The following is a 26,963-nucleotide window of genomic DNA, read 5'->3' on the forward strand; positions in this document are numbered from 1 at the left end:
GAGCCAGTTTTCCCTCCATGCCTTGGGATTCCAGCATAGAGAGTTTGGAGTCTGTCCTATTTGAAATGTATTTTCACTGCCTGCTTTGGACATTTTTTCAGCCAAAGCTGTTAGGATTTCAGTACATTCAGGACAGTGGTGACAAGCTTCAGTCCTCAAGTCTTCTCTGTCTCCTCAGTTAATAGAAAGGAAACGTAGCCCATCTGTCTGGACCTCTGTAGAAGAATTTGGAGAAAAAAAAAATAACACGTAAGAAATGTTCCCTTATTTTGTGAGCTACCTTTAGTCTGTCCCGTTGCTCTGCAACGGAAAGCTTTTGCAAAAATACTTGAGTTTTCCTCTTCAAATAAGATAGAGTTTTTAAAAAACAAAAAAATATCTAGAACAGTATTTCTTCAACTTTGATTATGAGACAGTCTTTGAGGATAACTGTTGTTATGTTTTACTCCCATAAAGATAAGCCCACGAATATCCAAAAGCCAATAGACTGAGTCAGCACACGTTTTATCTGTAAAATGAGGGAATTGAACGGAAATGGAGATGATGTCTAGTGCAGCGTCCACCGTTCGTGCGTATCGCAGTCTGTGGAAAGACAATTGCTGTCGGTCCAGCAGATGTAACCTGTCGGGTCAGTTCTCATTCTCCCCTTGGCTCGGGCACAATAGCTCCATGAAGAGAAGGCGGCACTAAAGACAGGAGGAGATAGGATAACTTGGAGTGGCCTGTATTTTGTTTTCACTACAGATAAACACAGGGCATTCATCTCAGCAGGAGGGCTGCCTGGGTAAGAGGAAGCACCGAGCCGATGGGTATAAGGCCATGGGTGAGCTACCAGGAAAGAGGGGGGGACAGTGGGGGTAGAGCACTGAGATAGTTGGGGGGAAGGATAACAAACTACTAAATTGTTTTGGCTGCATAATTCTTCATAGTCTTTCTTAATAGGGAGCCAGGGGGGCGGGGTGGGGGGGGGGGGGGGGAGAAGTGGGCAGGGGAAGACACACACGTGGAAGAGGTTACTTGCACAGAGCCCGCCAGTAAGCTTGTAGGTATTAATGCCATTTTTATGTTTTCAAAGCCAAAGGACATTCGGAGCCTCAAGGTTGAGGAACTGTGTTTAACCAGACATGTGACACTCACGTTCTTTCTCTTCATAACATTGTCTGACTGGATATTAACTAGTGTTACACAAACCCGACATGTTAATGGGCCTTGAAAAACGTAGAAGAAGGGGCTGGAATAGGAAGAATAGGGGAGTTTCCAAGGCAAGAACAAAAATGCATGGCTCCCAGCCGCACCGCTAACTCCCTCTGACCTCCGCGTGGAAGAGTTTGAGTCTTCGCTCCCCTTTTCTCCACCTACTAACGTGTTTGATCTTCTGGCAACTGGTTCTCTATTTATCACAACATGGTTCTTTTTTTTTTTTTTTTCAAATTGAGATATAGTCCGCATAACAGAATATGCAACATTATAAAGTATATAGTCCAATGGTATACTTTGATAGACAATAATCACTGCTAATCCAGAACATTGTCATCGCCCCCCTCGAAAGAAATACCATACCCATCAGCCTTTACTCCCCATTCTCCCCTCTTCCCAGGCCCCTGGCAACAACTAATTTACCTTCTGCCCCTATGGATTTGCCTATTCTGGACATTTCATAGAAATGTGTGTCTAGTTTCTTTCACATGGCTTGTTGGCTTCAAGATTTATCCGGTTGTAGCATGTTTCAGTACTTCATTCCTTTTTTTAATGTTTATTTATTTTTGAAAGAGAGCACACACAAGCGGGGAAGGGGCAGAGAGAGAGGGGGACAGAGGATCCAAAACCACAGAGCCTGATGTAGAGCTCGAACTCATGAACTGTGAGATGACGACCTGAGCCAAAGTCAGATGCTTAACCGACTGAGCCACCCAGGTGCTCCAGTCACATTTTGTTCATCCATTCGTGAGTTATTGGACATTTGGATTATTTTGACTTTTTGGCTATTGTGAATAATGCTGCTATGAGTATTCATGTACAAGTTTTTGTGTGGTCATATGTTTTTAATTCTCTTGGGTACATACCTAAGAGTGGAATTGCTGGGTCATGTAGTAACTCTATATTTAACCCTTTTGAGGAACTGCCGAACTGTTTTCCACAGTGACTACACCATTTTACATTCCCACCAATGTATGAAGATTCTGGTTTCCCCAAATCTTGCTACCACTTATCATTGTCTCTCTGTTCGATCATAGCCATCTTAGTGAGTGTAGAGTACTATCTCATTGTAGCTTTGATTTATATTTCCCTAATGACCTAAGACATTGAGCATCTTTTCATGTGCTTATTGGCCATTCATGTATTTTCTTTGGCGAAATGTCTCTTCAAATCCTTTACCCATTTAAACATTTGATTATTTGTCTTTTCACTGAGTTTTAAGAGTTCTTTATATATTCTGGATGTTCTGGATACTAGACTTGTATCAGACATATGATAGTTTTGGGTTGTTTTTTTATTTTTAAATAAAGTCCAGTTTATCTATTTTTCCTTTGGTTTGTTGTGCTTTTTGTGTCATGTCTAAGAAACTGGCGCCTAAATCCAAGGTCATAAAGATTTCTCTCCTGAGAGTTTTATAGCTTGAGCTCTTCCATTTAGGTCTTTGACTCATTTTGAGTTAATATTTATATATGGTGTGAAGTGTAGGAATCCAACTACATTATTTGGTATGGGGATATACGGTTGTCCCAGCATCATTTGAAAAGACTAGTCTTCCCACGTTGAATGGTGTTGGCACCCTTGTTGAAAATCAGTGGGCCATAAATGTGAGGATTTGTTCCTGGACTGTCAGTTCTGTTCCATCAACTTACATGTCTGTTCTTTTGCCAGTACCACACCGTGATTACTGTAGTTTTGAAGTAGGTTTTGAAACCAGGGCATGTGAGTCTTCCCATTTTGTTGTTCTGTGTCAAAATCGTTTTGGAGCACCCGGGTAGCTCAGTTGGTTAAGTGGCCGGCTCTTGATTTCAGCTCAGGTCATGACCTCATGGTTTGTGAGATGGAACCCTGTGTTGCAATCTGCACTGACAGCATGGAGCCTGCTTGGGATGCTCCCTCTCCTTCTCCCTCTGCCCCTCCCCTGCTCACACTTTTCCCCACTCACACTCGCTCATGTTTGCTCTTCTGCACGGGTGTGTATGCTCGCTGTCTCTCAAAATGAATAGATAAACTTTTTTTTTTTTTAAAAAGATCATTTTGGCTATTCTCGGTCCCTTGAATTGACATACAGATTTTAGAATTAGCTTGCCAATTTTTGGAAAGAAGTCAGTTGGGGTTTGGATAGGGATTATACTGAAACCACAGTTCAATTTGGGGTATAGTGCCATTTTAACACTATTGTCTTCTGATCCGTGAACATGGCATATCTTTACATTTATTTCAATCTTCTTTAATTTCTTTCAACAACGTTTTGTGGTTTTTAGTGTGATTCTTGCACTTCTTTGGTTAAATGTTTTCCTAAGTATTTTGTTCTTTTGAGTACTGTTATACATGGAATTGTTTTCCTAATTTCATTTTTGGAATAGTCATTGCTGATGTATAGAAATAAAGCTAATTTTTACATATTGATCTTGTGTCCTGTAACCTTGCTGAACTCATTTATTAGTGCTAAGGTTTTTTTTCTACATTCCCAGGAATATGTCTTGTGGTCTTCTAGTTACCCAGGAAGATGTTGGAGCATTTCAAAGTCCCTATGGACATCTCATTTCTCAGCTTTTTCCTTTTAGGCTTTTTGTTTAGGCTATTTTTTGTCTTGTTATCAATTGCCTCACATAGCTGCCAGATTAAAACATTTATCTATAATTGTTTTCAAAAAATGCCCCTTGGGAAGAGGCTATTTTAGCACTGTGCAGTTCTCAGTGAGGTCAAGGGCAAGGCTTTCAAGTGAAGTTTTTTAGGGACCCCACTAGACAGGTAAAACAATGACAGTTTGTTCCTTGGGAATGAGGCTTTAAGGAACTTCAGCTCCATTCTGTTCCCCTGGGATGTGGGCAATTTTTAAGGCTACCATCAGGATGGAGAGCAGAGGTTGAGGACAAGTTAAAACAACAGAGCTCACTGTTCTCATAGAAATTAGTAATTTTTTCTTTAATAAATGCTCTCCGGGTTGCTGCAAGCCCATTGGTTAAAATTTCCAAAGTTCTGAGAAAGTTGATTTTGACCATTTTTGCTAGTTTTTGTTGTTGTTGTTGCTTTTACGGAAGGATGAATTTTCAGACGTCCTTCCTTTCTCATTTTCACTGATTCACCTGTAACAGGGCTTTAAAATGTCTAAAGTCTCAGGGCACCTGGGTGGCTCAGTTAACTGCCTGACTCTTGATTTCGGCTCAGGTCATGATCTTGCGGTCATGGGATCAAGCCCCATGTCAGGCTCTGCACTGGGCATGGAGCCTGCTTGGGATTCTCTCTCTCTCTCTTCCTCTGCCTCTCCTTCACTCATACTCTTGTACTCTCTCTCTCAAAAAATAGAATACAAAAATAAAAAATGAAATCTCTAAAGTCTCAATGATCACAGGCTAATTAAATACTTAATCATGGGAGATGATTAGAGGAAAGGAATAAAAATAGAAAATGTAATTCTTAGAGAAGCTCTCCCAGATGGAGAGATGAAGTTCAGCAAAGTGTTTCTATATTTAATGCTCTCAAAGTTAAGTTTAAGGTAACGGCTATTTTAAACCCCCTTTTTTTTTCATACAAGTTAAATACAGGCTTTGGAGTCAGAACTGAGTTCAGATTCCAGCTCTGCTTCTTGACTGGCTTGACAAACTGGGACAAATTATACAACCTCTCTGTACTTCAGTTTCCTCACTTGTAAAATGGGGTAATGATGTATCTATCACATAAGGTTATTGTGAGGTTTAAATGTGAAATGCTGATCACAGATGCCCTATAGCTCAATAGTATTGGTTGTGATGATTATCCTTATAATTTTGCAAAAGTACAGTGATGATTCTTGAGCAGAGTCAACTTAAAGGCAGATTTTCTTTTCTTTCTTCCTGTTTCCTTCACTTTATTTTTGCTGTAAAGAACTGAGAAGAAAATCTACTCGGCATTTTGGAATAAAAACTTGTGTCAAACAGTGACAAAATGTTATTTATTCAACAAGCCTTCACTAAGTAACTAGTAAATAACAAGCACTCTGTCAGGCACAGGGACAAAAATGACAATAGAGCATGGTCCCTGCCCTCAAGGAGCTGGCAGTCCAGGAGATGGATAAGGAAACGGGATCATATGCCACCTAACAAAGGCTGTCATAGGAGAATACACATGGTGGGGGTATAGCTTTCACCATTTCCTCTTAGATTAATCCCTTTGTCTTTGGCCCCCAAACTGAGAAATTGGTCCTATTTTTGTCTTTAACCGGGTGTTTTAAACTGTGGAATTTTTTACATTTCTAGAGATAAAGGAAAAGCACCTAGAATTATAGAGGACACTAGAAACAGTCTTTCCTACAGAGCCTGGGCTTCCTACCAGCATAGTCACTTCTAGGATTTTCAGCCCAAAAAGTTCTTTGGCATATCTTTGCTTTGCTGTCCACGTAAAAAAAAAAAAATTTTTTTTCCTCTTTCTGTTCTCCACTTTATCGTCCAGAGAGCTGGGTAGTTCCCAAAGGAAGAGTGCTTTACAGAATCTAAGGGTGATTTATAGGCAAAGGCAGAAAATGATTAGTTTTCACCTTCCAGTTCCATACACCCAAAATGAACATAAACTTTCATGGTAGTCATTACTGGAAATGCAGATAATTTTAATTCCATTGCATTTTTCAGAATTATCAGTCGTAACCCTCTGTCAACTGTTGAAGATTCCTATCTTTTTAAGTTGCCAGCATTAAAATATTTGTAAGTATTGCAACAATCTCATGGCTCATGAGATGATTTCTGATCTTTTTTGTTGTCATCAAAAGATTAAGTATTTTGCGTTTTGGTTAAAAAGTCGTAATTTAAATTTTAACTGGGTTATTGAAATAAGCATTATTAGCAAAGAAAAAACGTATATGGGCAAGATAGCCTGCAGAGGAAGGAGTAGTATTGAAGAACACATAACAGACATGGGACTTGTAGATGTAGGTAGAAATACCATTTATCTCAAAGTGGAAAGTGGAGTAAGGTGTATATTAAAAGAAAAAAAGACTAATCAAGAGAGGTGGATGCAATTGAGAATGAAAATGAGGATAAGAGTAAAAAGGATTGTACTGTTGAGCACCAAGGTGATTAATTTGATGATGCACATAAAATGTCTTCATTGGGAGCTTTCTGAAATTATTGTCCATAGCAAGAAAACTCTTGAGCTGACTTGACAAAGAAGCCAGAATTGAAGTAATCACATGTTGTTAAGTATCTTTTTAGGTACAGAATTTTTATCCTTGGGTTCAAATCACGCATGTTTGGGCTTTCTCCTTCAGAGACATGGGATCAACACAGGTGTCACTTACAACAGTTGAGAGCCTCCTCATGATGACCCTTGAATTGGAAACACTGTAAGTTGATTTTTCTTATGTGTATTTTCACTTAGTTGTTTACTTAGATTTGTTTTATTGTTTTCTTAAGTCAGATTTATTGAGGTATAAAATTTACTCTTTTTAAGCATACAGTTTGATGAGTTTTGACAAACGTGTAGTTATGTAACCACCACCACATTTGAGACGTAGAACATTTCTGTCACCCCAAAAGGCCCCTATGTGCCTTTGCAGCCAATCCCCTTTTCTCACCACCAGCCCTGGCAACCACCAACCTAATTTTTGTCCCTATAGTTTTGCCTTTTCCACAGTGTCTTATAAATGAAATCATACCAGGGGCACCTGGGTGGCTCAGGCAGTTAAGCGTCCGACTTCAGCTCAGGTCATGATCTCGCGGTCTGTGAGTTCAAGCCCTGCATCGGACTCTGTCCTGACAGCTCAGAGCCTGGAGCCTGCTTCAGATTCTGTGTCTCCCTGTCTCTCTACCCCTTCCCCACTTGCACTCCATCTCTCTCTCTCTCTCAAAAATAAATGAACATTAAAAAAAATAAATAAATGAAATCATACAGTATGCAGTCTTCTGTGATTGGATCCTTTCAGCATAATCCTTTTGAGATTCATCCATGTTTTTTTTTTTAACTTTTTTAACGTTTATTTATTTTTGAGAAACAGAGAGCATAAGCAGGAGAGGGGCAGAGAGAGAGAGAGAGAGACACAGAACCCGAAGCAGGCTCCAGGCTCTGTCAGCGCAGAGCCCAATACAGGACATGAACCTGCGGAACATGAGATCATGGCCTGAGCCAAAGTCGGTCACTTATGTGACTGAGCCACCCAGGCACCCCAGAGACTCATCCATGTTTTTGCACATGTCAGTAGTTCATTTCCTTTTTATTGCCGAGTAGTATTGCAGTTGTGAGGATATACCAGTTTGTTTATGCATTCATCAGTTAATGGGCATTTGAGTTGTTTCTAGCTTTTTGGCCTTTATGAATAAATTTGCTTAAAACACTTACATGCAGGTCTTCGTGTGAGCATATGTTTTCATTGGGGGAGGGGGGCAGGTGGTAAAATACCTAATGGCAGGATTGCTACATCATATGCTGAGTGTATATTTAACTTTTTAAGAAACTGCTTACCTGTTTTCTAAAGTGGATGTACCATTTTGCATTCCAGCCAGCAGTATATGAGATCTTCTATCTATCCTTTCTTCTAATGTCTTTATCTATTTTTCATAAGGTGAATGTTGGCCTTAAAATTGAGTTGGGAAGTATTCCCCTCTCTTCAATTCTCTAGTACTGTTTGTGCAGAATTGGCATTATTTTTTCCTTAAATGTTTGCTAGAATTCACCAGTGAAGCCATGTGGGCTTGAAGCTTTCTTTGTGAGAAAGTGTTAAACTACAGATTTTATTTTTGTAATAGTGCTACTTAAATTACATACTTTATTTTTTTGAGTAGTTCATGTCTTTCAGGGAATCTATTTCATCTTGAAGTTATTGACATAAAGTATTTTATAATAATCCCTTATTATCCTTTTAGTATCTGTAGAATTGTAGTGATGTCATTCCTCTCATTTTTGATATTGATAATTTGGTCTTCTCTTGTCTTTTCTTGATAAATCTGGCCAGAAGTTTATCAGTTTTACTTATCTTCTCTAAAAAGTGCCTTTTCATTACACTGACTTCTCTATTTTTGTTTTCCTTTTCAAAAATTTCTGCTTTGATCTTTATCATTCCATTTTCTCTCCTTACTCAGTGATGAATTTCCTTTTCTTTTTCTAGTTTCTTAAAAGTGGACACTGGGGAAGATGAATACTATATGAGCAACATCCCACATGTTGACATGTTGTGTTTTCAGTTTCAGTTGGTACAAAATAGTTTCTAATATCCATTTTGACTTATTTGACCAATAGGGTTACTTAGGAGTGTGTTGGTTAGTTTCTAAATATTTGGAGATTTTACAGATCTGTTAATTTGTTATTTAATTCCATTGTGGTCACAGAACAATATGTTGGATGACTGAAATCCTTTTAAATTTATTGAGGCTTGTTTTATAGCCAATGAATTCTGGTAATAGATGAGAATATGGCCTATTTTGATAAATATTATGTGTCCACTTGAAAGAAAATATGTAGTCTGCTGATTTGGTGTGGAGTATTCTATAAATGTCAACTAGGTCAAGTAGGTTGGTAGTATTTTTCAAGTCTGATGTATCATTACTCATTTTCTATATATTTTTTCTGTCAATTATTGAGAGAGGGATATTGAAATCTCCAACTATAATTGAGTGCTTATGTGTCTCTCTTTCCTATTCTCCTTAATATATTTGGAAGTTCTATTATCAGATACATAAATTCTTAAGTTATGTCTTTTCTAATAGTTGACATTTCTATCACAATGGAATAACCTCATTTATCCCTGGTAATATCTTTGCTTTGAAATTGACTTTGTCCTATAGTAAATATAGCCACTCAAGGTTTCGTTTGATTAGTGTTAGCAAAGCATAATTTCTTCCATATTTTTAACCTACTTATATCTTTGTATTGAAGATGAATCTTATAGACAGCATATAGTTGGCTTTTGCTTTTTTATCCAGTATGACAACTCTATCTTTTAATTAGGTGATTATACCATTTATATTTAATGTAATTATTTATATGCTTACATTTAAAGCTACTGTCTACTCTTTTCTATGTATCCCATCTGTTCTTTGTTTCTTTTCTTTTTCTTTTTCTTCTTCTTCCTGCTCTTGGGTTGATTTAGTACGTTTTATTATTTTTTGGTGGGGGGATAAATAGTTACAACTCAGGTTTTGTTATTTTAGTAGCTGTTTAATGGTTTGTAGTGTTCATGTTTAACTTATCACAGTCTATCTTCAAATGATATTATATGATTTCATGAATAGTATAAGAACCTTACAATAAATAGTGTACTTCCATTGTTCCCCTCCTGACCTTTGTGCTATTGTTTTCATACATTTTACTTTTAGCACACCATATTATTTTTTTTGTTTAAATAGTCAGTTATCTTTTTTTATTTTTGTATTTTTGAGAGAGACAGAGTGCAAGTGGGGGAGGGGCAGAGAGAGAGGGAGACACAGAATCTGAAGCAGGCTCCAGGCTCTGAGCTGTAGACACAGAGCCTGATGTGGGGCCTGAAATCACAGACTATGAGATCATGACCTGAGCTGAAGTCAGATGCTTAACTGACTGAGCCACCTGGGTGCCCCTCAATTATCTCTTTTATTGAAGTATATATAGATCATGTAATATTAAATTAGTTTCAGGTGTACAACACAGTGATCTTTTATATACATTATGAAATGCTCACAACACAGTGATCAATTATATACATTATGAAATGCTCACCACAATAAGTATATTACAGTATTATTGACTATATTCCCTATGCTGTACTTTTCATCTGGTGACTTATTTATTTTATAACTGCAAGTTGGTACCTCTTAACCCTTTTCACTCATTTTGTCCATATCCCCAGTTTGTTCTCCGTATTTACAAGTGTTTTCTCTTTTTTGTTGTTGTTTATTCATTCATTTGGTTTTTTGTTTATTTTTTGTTTATTTTTTACCTTGTTTTATTTTTTATTTTTTAAAATTTGCATCCAAATTAGTTAGCATATAGTGCAACAATGATTTCAGGAGTAGAGTCCTTAGTGCCCCTTACCCATTTAGCCCATCCCCCCTCCCACAACCCCTCCAGTAACCCTCAGTTTGTTTTCCATATTTATGAGGCTCTTCTGTTTTGTCCCCCTCCCTGTTCTTACATTATTTTTGTTTCCCTTCCCTATGTTCATCTGTTTTGTCTCTTAAAGTCATCATATGAGTGAAGTGATAGGATTTTTGTCTTTCACTGACTAATTTCACTTAGCGTAATACCCTCCAGTTCCATCCATGTAGTTGCAAACGGCAAGATTTCATTCTTTTTGATTGCCAAGTAATACTCCATTGTATATATATACCACATCTTTCATCCATTCATCCATCAATGGACATTTGGGCTCTTTCCATACTTTGGCTATTGTTGATAGTGCTGCTATAAACATTGGGTGCACATGCCCCTTCAAATCAGCATTTTTGTATCCTTTGGTTAAATGCCTAGTAGTACAATTGCTGGGTTGTAGGGTAGTTCTATTTTTAACTTTTTAAAAACCTCCATACTGTTTTCCAGAGTGGCTACAGCAGTTTGCATTCCCACCAGCAGCGCAGAAGGGTTCCCCTTTCTCCACATCTGTTGTTTCCTGAGTTATTAATTTTAGCCATTCTGACACATGTGAGGTGGTATCTCATTGTGATTTTGATTTGTATTTCCTTGATGATGAGTGATATTGAGCATCTTTTCATGTGTCTGTTAGCCTTCCGGATGTCTTCTTTGAAAAACTGTCTATTCATGTCTTCTGCCCTTTTCTTAACTGGATTATGTATTTGATTTTTTGGGTGTTGAGTCCTTTATATATTTTGGATACTAGCCCTTTATCAGATTATGTCATTTGCAAATATGTTCTCCCATTTCATCAGTTGCCTTTTAATTTTGTTGATTGTTTCCTTTGCTGTACAGCTTTTTATCTTTTTTTCATGGATGTTTATTTTTGAGAGAGAGAGCACAAGAGTGGGGTAGGGGCAGAGAGTGAGGGAGACAGAGGATCTGAGCAGGCTCCGCACTGTCAACAGAGAGTCGATGCGGAACTCGAGCTCACAAACCGTGAGATTATGACCTGAGCTGAAGTCAGAAGCTTAACCGACTGAGACACCCAGGTGCCCCAGAAGGTTTTTATCTTGATGAGGTCCCAATAATTCATTAAAAAAAATGTTGTTTGTTTGTTTGTTTATGTTTATTTTTGAGAGAGAGAGACAGAGTGCAAGCAGGGGAGGGGCAGAGAGAGAGAGGGAGACACAGAATCTGAAGCAGGCTCCAGGCTCCAAGCTGTCAGCACAGAGCCTGACACGGGGCTCAGACTCACGAACTGTAAGATCATGATCTGAGCCAAGTGAGATACTTAACCAACTGAGCCACCCAGGTGCCCCTATTAATTAATTAATTAATTAAGAACATGGACACACACATACATGTATGCATGGGGGGGAGCAGAGAGAGAGGGAGAGAGAGAATCTCAAGTGGAGAGAGAATCCTGATGCGGGATTCAATCCACGACCCTGAGATCACGACCTGAGCCAACACCAAGAGTCAGGCATTCAACCCGCTAAGCCACCCAGGCACTCCTCAGTAGTTCATTTGTACTTTTGTTTCCCTTGCCTCTGGAGACATGTCTCTACTAAGAAGTTGCTTTAGCTGAGATCAAAGAGGTTTCTGCCTGTGTTCTCCTCTAGGATTTTGATGGTTTCCCGTCTCACATTTAGGTCTTTCATCCATTTTGAATTTATTTTTGTGTATGGTGTAAAAAAGTGGTTTAGTTTCATTCTTCTGCACGTTACGGTCCAGTTTTCCCAACACCATTTATTGCGAAGACTATCTTTTTTCCACTGGATATTCTGCTTTATCGAAGATTAGTTGACCATATATTTGTGGCTCCATTTCTCGGTTCTCTATTCTATTCTATTGATCTATGTGTCTGTTTTTGTGCAGTACCACACTGTCTTGATGATTCCAGCTTTGTAATACAGTTTGAAGTCCAGAATCATGATGCCTCCAGCTTTGTTTGTTTGTTTTTTCCCAACATTATAATTCGGGGTCTTTTCTTGTTCCATACAACTTTTAGAATTGTTTGTTCTCGCTCTGTGAAAAATACTGGTGTTTGATAGGGATTGAATTGAATGTGTAGTTTGCTTTGAGTAGTATAGACATTTTAACAATATTTGTTCTTCCAATCCTTGAGCATGGGATGTTTTTCCATTTCTTTCTGTCTTCTTCAATTTATTTTCATAAGCGTTCCATTGTTTTCAGCATACAGATCTTTTACCTCTTTGATTAGGTTTATTCCTAGGTATCTTATGGTTTTTGGTGTATTTTTTTTTTAATTTTAGAGTCAGAGTGTACAAGTTGGGGAGAGGGGCAGAGGAGAGAGAGAGAGAGAGAGAGAGAGAGAGAGAGAGAGAGAGAGAGAATCTTAAGAGAATCTTAATCTAATCCATGCTGAGTGTGGAGCCTGACACAGGGCTCGATCTCACGACCCTGAGATCCTGAGCCGAAATCAAGAGTAGGATGCTTCATCGACTTAGCCCATCCAGGCACCCCTTGTTTGTTTGTTTTTTTCTGAGATTCTACATATAAGTGAAATCATATAGTGAAATGATATACATACATATAGTGAAGTGAAATCATAACCTATATAGTTACCAGTTCTAATGTTCTTCATTCCTTTGTGTGGATCCACATTTCCGTCTGCTATCCTTTTCCTTCTGCTTAAAAATACTTTCTTTAGGGGCACCTGGGTGGCTCAGTCAGTTAAGCATCCAACTCTTGATTTTGGCTCAGGTCATAATCTCACAGTTTGTGAGCTCAAGTCCCGCGTTGGGCTTTGCTTGGGATTCTCTGTCTCCTCAGTGCTCTTTCCCCCTTGCACACGCATACTGCACGTGCCCTCTCTCTCTGTCTCTCAAATAAACATTTAAAAAAATACTTCCTTTGGCATTTCTACAGTGTAAGCCTGCTAATGATGAATTCTTCCAGCTCTTGTATGTCTCAGATAGTCTGTCTTGCTTTTATTTTTGAAAGATTTGGGTATAGAATTCTAGCTTGATAGCTATTTGGTCCCCCTCTCCTTTTCACTGCTTGAAAGATGTTGCCCCACCGAGTTCTGGCTTACATTATTTCCAACAAGAAATATGTTGTCATTGTTATATCTTTGTTGCTCTGTGTGTCATGTGTGGTTTTGTTCCTTTGGCTGCTTTTAAGATTTGCTCTTTATCGCTGGCTTTGACCAGTTTGATTATCATGTGCCGTGGTGTAGTTTTATCCGTGTTTAATGGATTAAACTAAACATGTAGTTTAATCCATGTTGTGCTCAGATTTCATTGACCTTGCTGGATTTGTGAGTTTATAGGGTTTACTTATTTGGAAATGTGGGGGCTATTAGTTTTTCAAATTTTTTTTATATCTCCTCTCCTTCGTGGACTCTAAGTATACATATATTAGGCCACTTGAAGTTGTTGCACAATTCATTGAGTTAAGGAGAGGCATGGGGTTTTTTCCATATATGAAATACTGTTATAATAACTTTTTTAAATGCCCTTGTCTGCTAATTGTAGCATTTGTGTAGATTATGGATTAGTTTTTGATTGATTGCTTTTTTAAAAAAAAAATTTAACATTTGTTTATTTTTAAGACACAGAGAGTGATCAGGGAAGGGGTAGAGAGAGAGGAAGTTAAATCTGAAGCAGGTTCCAGACTCCGAGCTCTCAGCACAGAGCCTGATGTGGGGCTCAAACCCATGAACCACGAGATTATGACCTGAGCCAAAGTTGATTGCTTTTTATCCTCAGTATGGGCCATATTTCAGATTTATTCAAACTCTTAGAAGTCTACCCTCTTTCTGTGTGCTCTCAACCCGAAGTGAGACTTTTGGCTTGGAAGGAGTTACCTGTGTATTAAACTACTGATCAGTGTCACCCAGTTCTAATCTCTATCTCATTCTAAGGGTACCATACCCCATGTCATCCTTACCTTTCCGTTGGGCACCTCTGTCCTTCTATCTGTGTATTTATAATATTCAAGAGCAGCAGTTGGCCAACTGGTCCCTACCCAACCATCCAGGCCATGTGCCTCAAGAATTCCTTTTTGCACAGCCCTGTGATGACTTTGGCCCGCCTCTTCTACCTGCTCGAGTAACTCCTTTACCACTAATTTAATTGTCTGTGTTTCCATTTATAGGATTTTACCTAGCCGTATGGCCTGCTGTCTCTGCCAATTTAAAAATACTATTGAGGTTGTCTGTAAGACAGTCAAGCTACATTGTGACAGTGCATGTCTGACAAATGGCACACGTTGTGGTAAGTCCTAATTGCCTGATGATAAATTTGTAAATTTTTATTTTATTTGTGGTTTAACTTTTATTTTTAATCAACAATGATAATTTTTTTTAATGTTTATTCATTTTTGAGAGAGAGAGCATGCACGTGCGTGAGCTGGGAGGGGGCAGAGAGTGAGTGAGGGGGACAGAGAATCCGAAGCAGGCTCTACACTGACAGCAGCAAGCCCCATGCGGGGCTGAACTGTGATATCATGACCTGAGCCAAAGTCGGATGCTTAACTGACTGGGCCACCCAGGCACCCTAACAATGGTAAATTTTTAAACTAATGATGTCATTGCATTATTTTTACTCATTCAGAGTTCAGATCCCTAAATTTCTAAGAACTATTCCTTTGTTAAAAGTCAGATTCTCAGTTACATTATTAAGTCAACTACCCACCCCCAAATGAAAACCTGTTCACATAGTGCATCACAGCTTATAAGCTGATTTTACGTGCGTTAGGTCTCAGGTGCCCTTTGTCTTATAGGACAGGTGGAGATACCTTTTTGTTTATTTTGTTGTTTTTATAAGTGTGTAAGAGTACAAGTGATGCTGATTTCTGAAAAAGTTTTATTTGGAGCCTCTGTGTTTCTGTGCCCTAACCAGAAGCTGCTACCCAACCGTTCTAACAGATGAGAGGGCTCTTCTATTCTTGGGCTGTCCAACTCTTGTTCTGAATCTTAAGCTTTTCTATCCAAAACACAGGTGCTTTTAGGTATTTTTCTGTTCTTAGGTTTTATTGGCACTAACTTGGTGACTTCCAAAATGTGCTTTTGCACCTGGATAGCTTGAATATGGGTCCCTGTCAATGGTCTAGGGCACAGCATAAATTACACTTTGCTACTTCTATAAGTGGTGTTGCTTGTTTTCCAAAACAATGTTTTACCAATTATCTTACTCCCTTCTCCCTTAGAGGTGGGCAGAATAGGCATTTTTTTTTTTTATCTCCTTTGACAGGCGAGGAAAAATGAGATCAGAGGTGCCTTAGCCTAGCACTCGAGTCTCCTCTCCCGTTTTGGGCGCTCCGCCAGCCCGCTGCTCCTCCTCTCTCGTGACCTTTATCACCTCCTCCTCCGATTCTCACCAGCACCACTAAAAATACTTTTAATTCTTCTGGAAAAACCCAGCTGCACAGTGCTGTTCAGTGTACACAAGCTGTACGCTTGACCTTCATGTAGTTGGAAGCTCTGGATGGTTCTCTCAGTAAAGCTAGAAATCTGGAAATGAAAGGAAATGAAAGCAAAGTAGGCATTTGACCAAAGTTTCTTTATCCCTTCTGCATTTTAAAACCTCAAGTATCATTCCGTTGATTTTTTTGAATGCCCCACAGTGGCATCTCTCTCATAGCTGGAAAATCTCTTAACCTATACCCCACATCTCTGCCCAAATTTAAGCAAAGAACCAGGGTGGACTTAGCGGGTCTTGTGTTTAGTTTTTTCTGTCTAGAGCTTATGTTACGGGAGGTGCGATATATGGGAGCAGGGACCAAGCGAAGGAATTGGTGGGTGGGCGGAGAGGGCGTGTCCAGATGAGGGCCTGCTGGTGACGGGTGTTGTCCCGTGCATATGTGATGGTAGCAAGAACTCAAGCCCACTGAAGACGTAGAAGGAGGAAGACTCGCGCTCCCTCTGCCCCCGAAGCAGGACAGGGTGGGGTATGTGAATGCCAGGAGTCGCACTAGAGCTGCACACAGTTTAGCCGAGTATCTTCCGGCCTTGGCTTTTCTTGAGGCCTGGGCAATCGGCCCTTAGGGACCAATGGAATAACTCTAAATATACTTATTCACACTGTGGAATGTTCTGAGGAAATAGCTACTTTTTCAAAACACATCTTTTTGTCCTTTTGTTGTTGCCAATCGTGGGTCCAAGTTTGAGTTCGTCTCCTCTCTAAATGGCGCTCGAGTATTTGCTGATTCTTAATTTGCTTGACTGGGACGTATGACTGTGCATTGACAAAGAGCTGTGCTGTCAGTCTTCCATTATCAGAACTCATCTCTTCTTCTTCTTCGACAGATCAGGAAGTATACCTAAGGAAGGCAGAGGGATCATTCATGAAGGTATTGACAGCTCGAAAGAAGAGCGCCAGCACGGAGCTGACTATTGAGCCAGAGAAGGCGTCCTCAGACATAGATCGTGTCAGTTTGTCAGCCTTTATGAACGAGCAGCTAGACTTCAATGACGAAAGTGATGTCATTAGTGCACTGAATTACATATTGCCTTATTTCTCGGAGGGCAATCTAGAAGACGTAGAATCGACGCTGTTACCGTTCATTAAACTTCTGTTTTCAAATGTGCAAGAGGGAGACAAGCCCGTGGGTCACTCGATGAACGACACAGGGGACCCTTCTCTTAAACCTGGATCCAACAATTCAACTTACAAGAATAAACTGAGAAAACTCTACTTTCTGGAAAATTTGGTAGATGCAGAAATTCAGGAAAAAATTGATGACGTGAAAAAGAAAGAAAAAATGGCCATGCTTATACATTCCAGCCTTTTAGGTCCCAAGTTTAAACGTCAAATCTTTCCAAAGAAATTGGAAACTGCCCAACCGCAGGAGAAGAGCCTAGACGAGGTTGAGAGTGTGGGGAAAAAGTTCCTGAGAGTGAACAAGGTCATCAAGGGCCCAAAGGGCATACGGAAAAGGCACTTAAAAGAACTGAGACGTCAGAACATCCAGAGGAAACAGAGCGCCCAGCCATCTGTGGAGAACATGGCCAAGGAAAGAAGGCTCAGGACACCATCCCCGGGGGAGCTTCCCGTGGCGCACAGGCCCAGCAAATCAGTGGGAAGCTCCTTCAATACAGAGCCTTCGTTCATAGATGAGCACAAGGCAGCGGTCTCTTCTCTCATGAAGCAATACTTTTTGGACAGGCCTTCTGCCACCCCCGCTCCCAAGGAAAGAAGGCTCAGGAGACCATCCCCAGGGGAGCTTCCCGTGGCGCACAGGCCCAGCAAATTAGTGGGAAGCTCCTTCAATACAGAGCCTTCGTTCGTAGATGAGCACAAGGCAGCGGTCTCTTCTTTCCTGAAGCAATACTCTTTGGGCAGGCCTTCTGCCACCCCCGCTCCAAAATCCCCACCTGACGTGAAAAAAGAATCAAAAGACTTAACGTACACCATTTTTGTTTTAGAAGATGCAAATGCTAGAGTTAGAAATATGAAGCCTTTCAGACCAGCCTCACTCCCCAGAAAGACACACCACTTTCATAAAAGTCGCTCCCGTGTGGTCCACAGAACACCCAAGGCCAAACTGAATCGAAAGTCCAGAAAGGAAAGTTCACTCAGTAATAGACAGCTGCTTGCAAAGAGGCCTCCATCCTCTGCAGTCAGGAGCCTCATAAATTCCCCTTCACGAGAGGATTTTTCATCTCCGGGAGAACTGAGTCCTCAGAAAAATCCTTTTCCAGAATTATTTGCTCCTTCAGGAACTTACAGAGAAAACACTACTGTAGAGAACACTACTGCCCAAAATGTTTCTGAAGAAAATATTTCTACAGGAAACACTACTGTGCCAGAACAAACCCTCCCTGAATTCACAGACCGTAAGAATCTTTCCACTGCTAATTCTACTGTTACTGCAGACAACTCTATGCCGACCATTAAACAAACCAATGATACACAACGGGAATACCACAATGCGGGCACTGGCTTGCCCCCAAAAGCCACAGGCTTCACTGTGTCAAAGCTCTCGTCCCCAGGTGATCTGTTTGAAATTCAGTTAAACCAGCAGCTACAGTCCCTCATCCCCAGCAATGACGTGAGAAGGCTCATTTCTCATGTTATCCGGACTTTGAAAATGGACTGCTCTGAGACCCAGGTGCAGCTGGCCTGTGCCAAGCTCATCTCCAGAACAGGCCTCCTGATGAAGCTTCTCAGCGAGCAGCAAGAAGTAAAGGTGTCCAAGGCAGAGTGGGATACGGACCAATGGAAAAATGAGAATTATATCAATGAGAGCACAGAAGTCCAGAGTGAACAGAGAGGGCAGGAGTCAAGGGAGGTGAGGATAAATCCCCAAATGTGGGGTCTCGACATTTAGGTGGTTTAGGACATGGACCCAAGCACAAGGACCAGGGGCTCCTAGTCCGGGTCTTGTCTTGGCCACATAATTTTGGCTAAGGCAGTGATCTGCCACTTTGCTCATTTAGGAAACAGTGCCGCTGTTCCCAGAGGAGACAAAAAGAGGACCTAACATACAAGATACATCAAGTCTTGAAGAAAATGCTAATGATTAAGATTACATATCACATTAGATTTGGTATATTCCTTAAGAACCTATAAGCGATTCATCGGAAAGAATGGGGTTTTAGAGTCGTTAAAGAATAGTTAACTTTCATCCTATCTCTGTTTTCTAAAAAAATTGTTCTTTCCCTTTTTTTTAGCTCACAAAAGAAGTTCCAGGCTATGGCTATAACAACAAACTCATCTTGGCAATATCTGTGACTGTAGTAGTGATGATTTTGATCATAGTGTTCTGTCTCATTGAGGTAAGGACAACAATTAGTTCAGATTCCCAGACTATATTCCTTCTTTATAATAGATTCAGAACCCACAAACTGAAAATCAAAGCCACTTTCCCACCTATCACGACTTGATATCCCTCTTCAGTCTGGAGGACTGAGATATGCTTTGTCCTTTTATTGCAAAGTATATTCCAGGGATTTTAAAAGGAACCCCACTGCCGGGAGACATCTGTGGATTGTAACCAAGATAACAAGCCATTAGCTTGTTCTGAGACATTAGGTCTAAGAAGGCCACAGTTGACATGATAGTAAAATTTCTTCAACTCAAAAAAATGATGTCGATTCGATGCACTCACCAGTCATCCTCCTACTACCACTGATTTCTTTCCTCGTTGGCTAAAATGATGAGAGAGAAATAGTCTTCACCTTCATGGAGCTATCAGTCATCTTGGAAGAAAGGGCATGGCTTAGAGATAAAAGTGTCATCTTGTTGATTAATTAGATGTGCCTACAGCTCTCTCCCCCACTTCGCAAGGCATTGTGTAAACAGGTTCAGTTAAAACCCTGCAGCTAAAATCCTGCATCAGGCTACTCAGAGCGTGTCATAATTACAGTTGCCTATTCCTGGAGCTTGCCTGTTTACCTTTTATTCAATTATGTATGAATTGAATATATATTCAATATATTTATTCAAATATACATATGCTTATTATATATCTATATCTATATCTATCTATCTATCTATATATATATATATATATAGATATATATATATTGCCATCTGTCATGGCAACCCTCCATTTCAGCCAAAACAGCCCCTCACCATCCCCTAGTCAGACCATGCCCATTCCTACTTTTGTTGGTGACTTTGCCCACTTGAAATTCCTTTATTTCACTCTGCTGGTGGAAGTCCCGTGAGCCTTCAAAAGCCAACTCGAGTTCATCTTTCTTCACAAAGCCTTCCCCGAATACTGTAATACTCCTGGACCTAGTCCTTCTGTGAGATTGTCACCATTTCTTAGGGTCTACAGTGACGCATTCCCCTCCCCTGATAACAAAAATATGCTAAACAGTTTGTTAAAAGGCAGCTCCTCAAGAGAGAAATATCAAGGTCATGGATCAGAGCAGAGATATGTAAGGCTTCCTGGTCTATCAGACTTGAGTAAAACCTGACTGGATGTATTAACTGCTAAGGAGAAACATGTCTGTCTTCTGGAGGGTTGGTCAGTAGTAAAAGCATAGAAATGGTGAGGAAGAGACCAACATGGGCAGTGCCCACCTAGCCTTGCCTAAGAGTAGAGATGGCACCTCAGGCAGCAGATGAGAGTCAGGCCCACCAGCCGGGCTGTGCCCGCGGGGCAGATGGATGGATCTAGCTACCTCCGTCCTTTCCATGAAACACTGGATTCAGCTAATTACTTTTCTTCCACTTCTCTTCTCACCAAATAGCCTTCTGATTATACTTCAGTGTGCCACAGAGGCCTGTCTCCACAGGAGGTGATGCCCAATCATGTGGACACAGATGCCCTATCTGTGGAATGGATGTTTTCCTTATTGTCAAGTCATGACCTGACATTCTGATTTTGATCAATCCTGTGACATTGGTAAGGTGATATTGCCTCCATGCAGAAAGAAGTGTGTTCTCTCTTGATGAGATCAGAGTCTGATTTCTCAGCCTAAGAGCCTAGGAACTAGCATGGGGTCAACTTACCATGACCTCTGGGAAGAGAAATCATTGGCCATTGTCCAGTCAGTACTCTGCATCTTGAGGTGGCCTGCAGCCTTTTGCTTTTGGGAAGTTCTATAAACTCCTATTGCTGTTTTAAATTCCTATGTGGTTTAACCTTGTGTTTATATTTTTTTATGTGGTTTCATTATTTCCTCTCCCTACTTAGATGATACACTTTTTGAGGTCAGAGACCATGCAGTTTTTTTCCTGTAGTGGACAATAATGATGTTCAAAGGAAGAGATGAGGCATTGTGTCAATTTCACAATGAGGAATAATGCAACGTAATATTTATGTGAAGTAGCCTACAGAGTCCAGCAATAGACAGATCCGTGGGTGATGAGGACTTTTAAAATGTTACCTTTTAGAGGCGCCTGGGTGGCTCAGTTGGTTAAGCGTCCTACTTTGGCTCAGGTCATAATTTCATGGTTCAGGAGTTCGAGCCCTGTGTTGGGCTCTGTGCTGACAGCTCAGAACCTGGAGCCTGCTCTGGATTCTGTGTGTGTGTCTCTCTCTCTTTGCCCCTCTCTCACTCTTACTCTCTCTCTCTGTCGCTCTCAAAAATAAATAAATAAACATTGAAATGTTACCTTTTAGTATTCAAATCAGTGGAAGAAAATAAATAAATGGTAATAGAACAACTGCTTAATTATTTGGGAGGAAAATAACAACAGATCCCTATTTCTCACCTTAAAAAAACATATTTCAGTACATGTAAAAAAAGAGAAACAAGAACCCATCAAAGTACTAGAAGAAAATAGAATCAATACTTTTATAATCTTGTGGTGAGAAAAAGCTTTGTGACCTGATACCACATGCAGAAACATTTGATAGATTTGATCGTCTTGTCTGATTTCTGCTTGGAATAAACCAGACATCTGATTTAATCCCCACAGTCCTGTGAGGATGATATCACCATCCTTCTTTCCTACATAGAAGGGGATCAGCTTAAGGCCACTGTGGCAAAATCCAAAGCAGAACCCAGCTGTGCCTGCAGTCAGCCTGTGCTCCTATCCCACTGTTCCGTCTCCTTCACGATAAAAACACTGACAAATATTTGAAACATTGAAATTCAGTGAAAGCCCTTGAAAGGATTAATATATTTCATATGAAGAGAGTTTTATAAATCAACAGGAAGAGGACAAACAATCCAGGGGATCAAGGGGGCAAGGACTACGATGAACAGGAGGTGTGGACAGTCCGTCACCATATCTGCCTCATGGCTTATGGGACATGGGTCTCGTTAACAAGGCCTTTTCGCCTCATGGTATAAAAATAGTCTCTGATATTTTCTTCTGTACTCTTATAATATTTGTTGTGATTTATTTATTTTTAATCTGTATGGAATCTGTTTGGTGTTTTGGTACGGTCGAGGTAGGGGATCTAACTTTTTTCCCTTGCATAAAGATCCAGTTACTTTAAAATCTTTTATTGAATGGTTCATTCTTTCTTCATGGATCCAAAATACTAGTGTTATCTGGACTCTATTCTATCAACCTGGTTTTCTTTTCCTGTATCAGTATCACGCTACATACTTAACTGCAGTTGCTCTGTAAGAACGTATTTTAACGTCTGCTCTGTGATCTTCTTTTTCATCCATTTTGTAGCTATGCTTGCACATTTTCTCTACCAAATGTCAGCTGGCCAGTTTTTGTTTAAAAAACTGTCTTGGGATTTGAATGGGATTGCCTCGAATTTGTAGGTTAATTTGAAGGGAACTGACATCTTTACACTATTCCAGGAAAAAGGTGTCTCAGATCACGTATTTGTTTCTTCTTAATGTCCTTCAGAAGAGCTTTAGTGTTTTCATCTCATAGGTCTTACCCATTCTTTGCTAAGTTTATTCCTAGGTACTTTATGCCTTTTTACTGATAATTGTAAATGGGATAATTCTTCCGTTTTTTGATTAATTGTTTATGGAACATAGGAAAGTCATTGAGGTTTACATGTTGATCTCTTGATTTTATATATATCTAGCCATCTTGCTGAATTCTCATGTTTCTTCCAATAAAATTTTAGTTGATTCTCTTGGGCCTTTTAGTTTGTCTGTAATTTCGTATGCAAATACATCTTAGTTCTTCCTTTCCACGACTCCATTTTTTCCCAGTGCATCAGTTAGGACCCCCTCAACACCAATGAATAGCAGCAGTGATAACAGACATCCTACTCTTGTCCTTGATTTTAAAACAGTGCTGCTGTTTAGGTTTCTGGTAGACACTTTTCTTTTCCTCCTCCCAAGAATTTTTATTAGGAATTACCTGTTGAATGTTATCTGAGGCAGTCAGTAAAATGTATTACCAGCTGCACACGAGTTAGGTGTTATTGAAGAGTCAAAGGACTATTCAACAAATTCCTGTCCTAGGAAAAGTTATCATCTCACTGGGTAGATAAGACCTAAAATGCAAAGGAATGAATAAAGATGTGGAGGGAGTGGTTATTGTGATGGGTAACTGTGATCATGTTTTCTTCCAAAACAGATTTATTCTCATAGAACAGCAGCCAAGGAAGGTAAAGAAGGAAGCTCAAGGTAAATATTAGTCTGGCAATCGTTAAAGTAGAATTTTAGAACTAGATTTTCAAACTCATCTATTTCAATCCCCTTGTCTTACAGCCAGGAAATCACCAAAGGCAGAAAGAATACATATTTGGCCTAATGCTTTGCCTGGATCCAGCAAAGTTAGCTGCCCAGCCAAACCCGAGTTAGAATGGGACTGGCACAGAGCACCTGCTCACTAGACCTTTAAAGAAAGATCGTGGGGGGATGGGGGTGGAAATGTTCAGACCCGTTCCCGCTGGCGGTGGGCATCAGGCCTGGCCACAGACCTTCTCAGAGGCTCTGGAGAAGGGATAGGGAGGGCCAAAAGTCGTGGGGTGAAGGCGCTAGTCTTCAAGCATGATGGAGGGTAGAATACATGAGTCCCCCCCGTAAAGTAGGGGGAAAACTTCCTTCTTCCTCCTTCTGGTTTTCGAGGCCCCGCTCTCCATTCCCTTTATCCAGACCCAATAGAATTTGAACTGGGAGAGACCTTAGATAATCATTTATCTCTTCCTTTTATAATAATGAGATGGAGAAGGAGAAAAGGAAGATGTCTTGCCGGACGGTTGTATCACTAGTACCACTAGAACCAGAAAGAAGATGGTTCCTTTCCAGTTGGGCACGTCTCTGACTACACTGTTCTTGGGCTGTGAACTGCATTTTATGTCACAACTCAGTGCACACATACCGTATAGACATAAGTACCTTCTAAAACAAACTTACCATACACTCTTGATTCTTTCTGTTCTGTTTTTTTTAAGTTTATTATTTATTTGGGGGGGAGGGTGGAGCAGAGAGAGAGAGAGAGAGAGAGAGAATCCCAAGCAGGTTCTACACTATCAGCACAGAGCCAGACACAGGGCTCAATGTCACAATCTGTGAGATCATCACTTGAGGCAAAATCGAGACTTGGGCTGCTCACCTGACTGAGCCACCCAGGTATCCCCTATTCCGTTTGTATTCAAAAAGAGTATTTTGTGTTTTAGCGCTAGCCGTGTGTTTTCAGGTGATTTCACGACTCACTCACTCATCTGCCTGCAGTGTGAAAGTCAGTGAGCTAGATAACTGCTGGTTGGACTCAGGCATTCACTCGGTGCGATTCATCTTGTAAGGTAAAGCAGCTAGGAAAATAGAAACACCTCCCCACCCACCAGCAAATGATGCCTGTGAGGCTAAGCCTGGCGGGGACTGATGTAAAATGCTTCTGGAGAGAGTTAGGTGCTTCTGCCGTGTGGTCACCCAGTTTGTTGACTGCACAAGGGCACTTGGCCAAGGGCCAGAAGGTGAGCAGGGTGAAAATCCTGCCTATACTTCATGTCAAGTTACATACAAAGGTCTCCCAGGGACACTGTGGGGCCATTATGGACAGACACAGGAAAATTCTGAAAGCCCAGCATGTATGGAATTATTTCTGAGATCCCAGGTCTGTGTTGATTTTGCTTGCTAATAAGACTGGAGAAATACATTGTGAGAGGCACGGAAAATGGTACGAATCACCAATTGTCTGTGTGTGTGTTTCCTTCCAGGGGCTTCTTTGGATCTCTGCTGCGTAAGAGATGCTCAGAGGAAAGTGACAATCAGGTAAATCTGAGGAGGATAAAGTACCGTGGCTGGAGAAGGCAGGGGAAACAGACCTAACGTTGTCCTTTCTGGTTTCTAGAAGGGCTTTTTCTGGAGAAGGCGGCCACTTTGGCTTAGGGACATGTACAGACCTCTCAATGCCACACGCAAGAAAAACATGGCACAGAAGCTACACGACAAGGATTCTTCTGATGAAGATGAGATTTTCAACATGGAACTAGGGTACGTGATTGGGGAAGATTTTCTCTAAAATGAGGAAATTATGAAGAGTTGAATTGTTCCTTTCGAGAGTCAAAGCCTTGGCATTCTCCTCCTTTTCCCAGGGAGGCTGGCAAAGCCACAGCAGAGAAGACTCGGACCACAGATTCCACTACTGAAGAGCTGGGTGACGAGAGTGAGACAGCACGTGAGATTGTCACAGAGTGAACGCCGTCCTGCCTCAGGCCACCTACAAAGTTTACTTTCCGATACTGGCTTCTCAGCATTGCTTGTAAAATACTTTTTTTCTCATATTAAAATGTATAAATCCATAACCAATTCTAGCCACGTGGTAAGGAATTAAAACGTAAACGGTTAAATATTTATCTACAGACAACAGGGGCCACAGGCGAGAGAAGCAGGACTGAAGCCAGAGTCCCTCGTGGTAGCCAGTATTTCCACAAGACACAGTATGGGCAAAGTAGGGTGAACGGGGCGTCTTTCCGTCATTTCCCTGATACGGTCAGTCTCTGGAAACTGGAAAACGTATCTTCAAGGGGCTTAGACTATTAAGTTAATTAACAGCCTATTCTGGTGCTCTCTCCCCTGGCTCACCAAATACCAGTTATTCACAACGCGCTTGACCCCCTGCCCATAGAGGATCATCTCTCTCTGGCCCCTCTGTGAGGTCTTTGGGGTTGCCAGAATATTTGGATCGCTGAGCCGACCTCCACTGTAGGGCTGAGGCCTGTCTTTCTTCCCAAGAGCTCAAACTCAGACACAAAATGTGTAGTTGGAAGTAGGGTGTTCCTCAACCTTACAAGCTAGTAGATAATTCCCATTGGGTTTTTTTGTTTGTTTTCTTTAAAAAAAAAAAAAAAAAAAAGTCCCCACCCTCAGAGAGCTAGCAGGGAGATGCTGGAGGGTTAGAGTAAAGAATGTGTGAGAGCAGTAATTACCCAGGACTGCCCTGCTCAGGCCTTTATTTCAGAACACTTATTGGTGGGGGCACTTACTGTTCACCTGTACCCCACTAGCCTCTGCTGACCCCACTGAGGGTCGGATGCGTGCGGCTGGGCTCTCTCCAGTTCAGCCCAGCACCACACCTACCACTGCTTTCCTACCCAGCTCAGATCAGGGCTGCACGATTCCAAGAGATAATGCAGCACAACGTGCAGAAGACGCAAACATCCCTCCACTTCTGCAGAGGAGGGCGTTAACCAGTCACATTTAGGATGTTGGGAGGAGTCGGGGTGCCTGGGTGGCTCAGTCCAGTGAGCATCCGACTTTGGCTCAGGTCATGACCTCATGGTGTGGGAGTTTGAGCCCTGCATTGGGCTCTCTGCTGTCAGCACAGAGCCCACTTCAGATCCTCTGTCTCCCTTTCTCTCTGTCCCTCCCCCCAGCTCACACACTGTCTCTCAAAAATAGATAAACATTAAAAATAATGAAGTCATCTATGCTTTCTGAGTACATGAATGACAGGTTTTAGAAAAAGGACGTCAGAGTCAAAATACAGTAGTGAATAAAAGAAATCCTGAATTAACAAGGTTTGATAATCTCTTTTCTTAATGTCTGTTTATTTTGAAAGAGAGCAAGGGGGGAGGGGCAGAGAGAGAGGGAGAGAAAGAGTCCCAAGCGGGCTGTGTGCTCAGTGTGGAACCCGATGCGAGGGACTCGATCTTACGACCGTGAGATCACAGCCTGAGCTGAAGTCAAGAGTCGGATGCTTAACCGACTGAGCCGCCCAGGCGCCCCTGACAATCTCTTTAAATGCCCCCAAATAAATGCTGGTGGCTTAGCGATAGGTGATGGAATATGGCACCAACCGCTGGCCACCAACAGAGTCCCCCGAGGGGACAGTAGGACTGGGGCACAGCCCAGCAGGTTTGGCAGGGTTGGTAGGAACGGTTCCAAGCGGGGTGATTGGCCCATCAGTGCCTCTTCGGCTTTATTAGTTTGCTGCTGCTGGGCAAGGACACCTGTTCTC

The 26,963-nt window shown here is 41.0% G+C and overlaps 1 protein-coding gene and 1 long non-coding RNA gene across 3 annotated transcripts in view; one reads left to right on the top strand and one right to left on the bottom strand.

The window, feature by feature from the left end:
- The window catches only part of LOC144615266 (uncharacterized), a 50,204-nt gene extending 23,682 nt beyond the window's left edge, over window positions 1-26,522 (top strand). The window contains exons 5-15 of one of the 2 annotated variants that reach the window (XM_081794911.1): window positions 5,802-5,873; window positions 6,437-6,511; window positions 14,332-14,450; window positions 16,484-16,761; window positions 17,029-17,229; window positions 17,401-18,468; window positions 18,851-18,955; window positions 23,136-23,185; window positions 24,721-24,775; window positions 24,855-24,997; window positions 25,099-26,522. In XM_081794911.1, the coding sequence (XP_081651037.1) occupies window positions 5,802-5,873; window positions 6,437-6,511; window positions 14,332-14,450; window positions 16,484-16,761; window positions 17,029-17,229; window positions 17,401-18,468; window positions 18,851-18,955; window positions 23,136-23,185; window positions 24,721-24,775; window positions 24,855-24,997; window positions 25,099-25,201 (2,269 nt within the window). In that variant the 3' untranslated portion in view covers window positions 25,202-26,522. The remainder of the gene's footprint in view (window positions 1-5,801; window positions 5,874-6,436; window positions 6,512-14,331; window positions 14,451-16,483; window positions 16,762-17,028; window positions 17,230-17,400; window positions 18,469-18,850; window positions 18,956-23,135; window positions 23,186-24,720; window positions 24,776-24,854; window positions 24,998-25,098) is intronic. The other variant, XM_081794910.1, reaches the window with a different exon arrangement.
- Window positions 179-12,881, bottom strand: LOC144615282 (uncharacterized). Its single transcript, XR_013553712.1, has 2 exons — window positions 12,799-12,881; window positions 179-215 (listed from the first exon to the last, which is right to left on the bottom strand). It is a non-coding gene; the product is annotated as an uncharacterized LOC144615282 (long non-coding RNA).
- Window positions 26,523-26,963: the final 441 nt, after the last annotated feature.

The sequence above is a fragment of the Panthera onca genome (assembly GCF_046562875.1).
Source record: "Panthera onca isolate mPanOnc1 chromosome E1 unlocalized genomic scaffold, mPanOnc1 haplotype 2 h2.Chr16_ul_9, whole genome shotgun sequence".
Lineage (NCBI taxonomy): Eukaryota > Metazoa > Chordata > Mammalia > Carnivora > Felidae > Panthera > Panthera onca.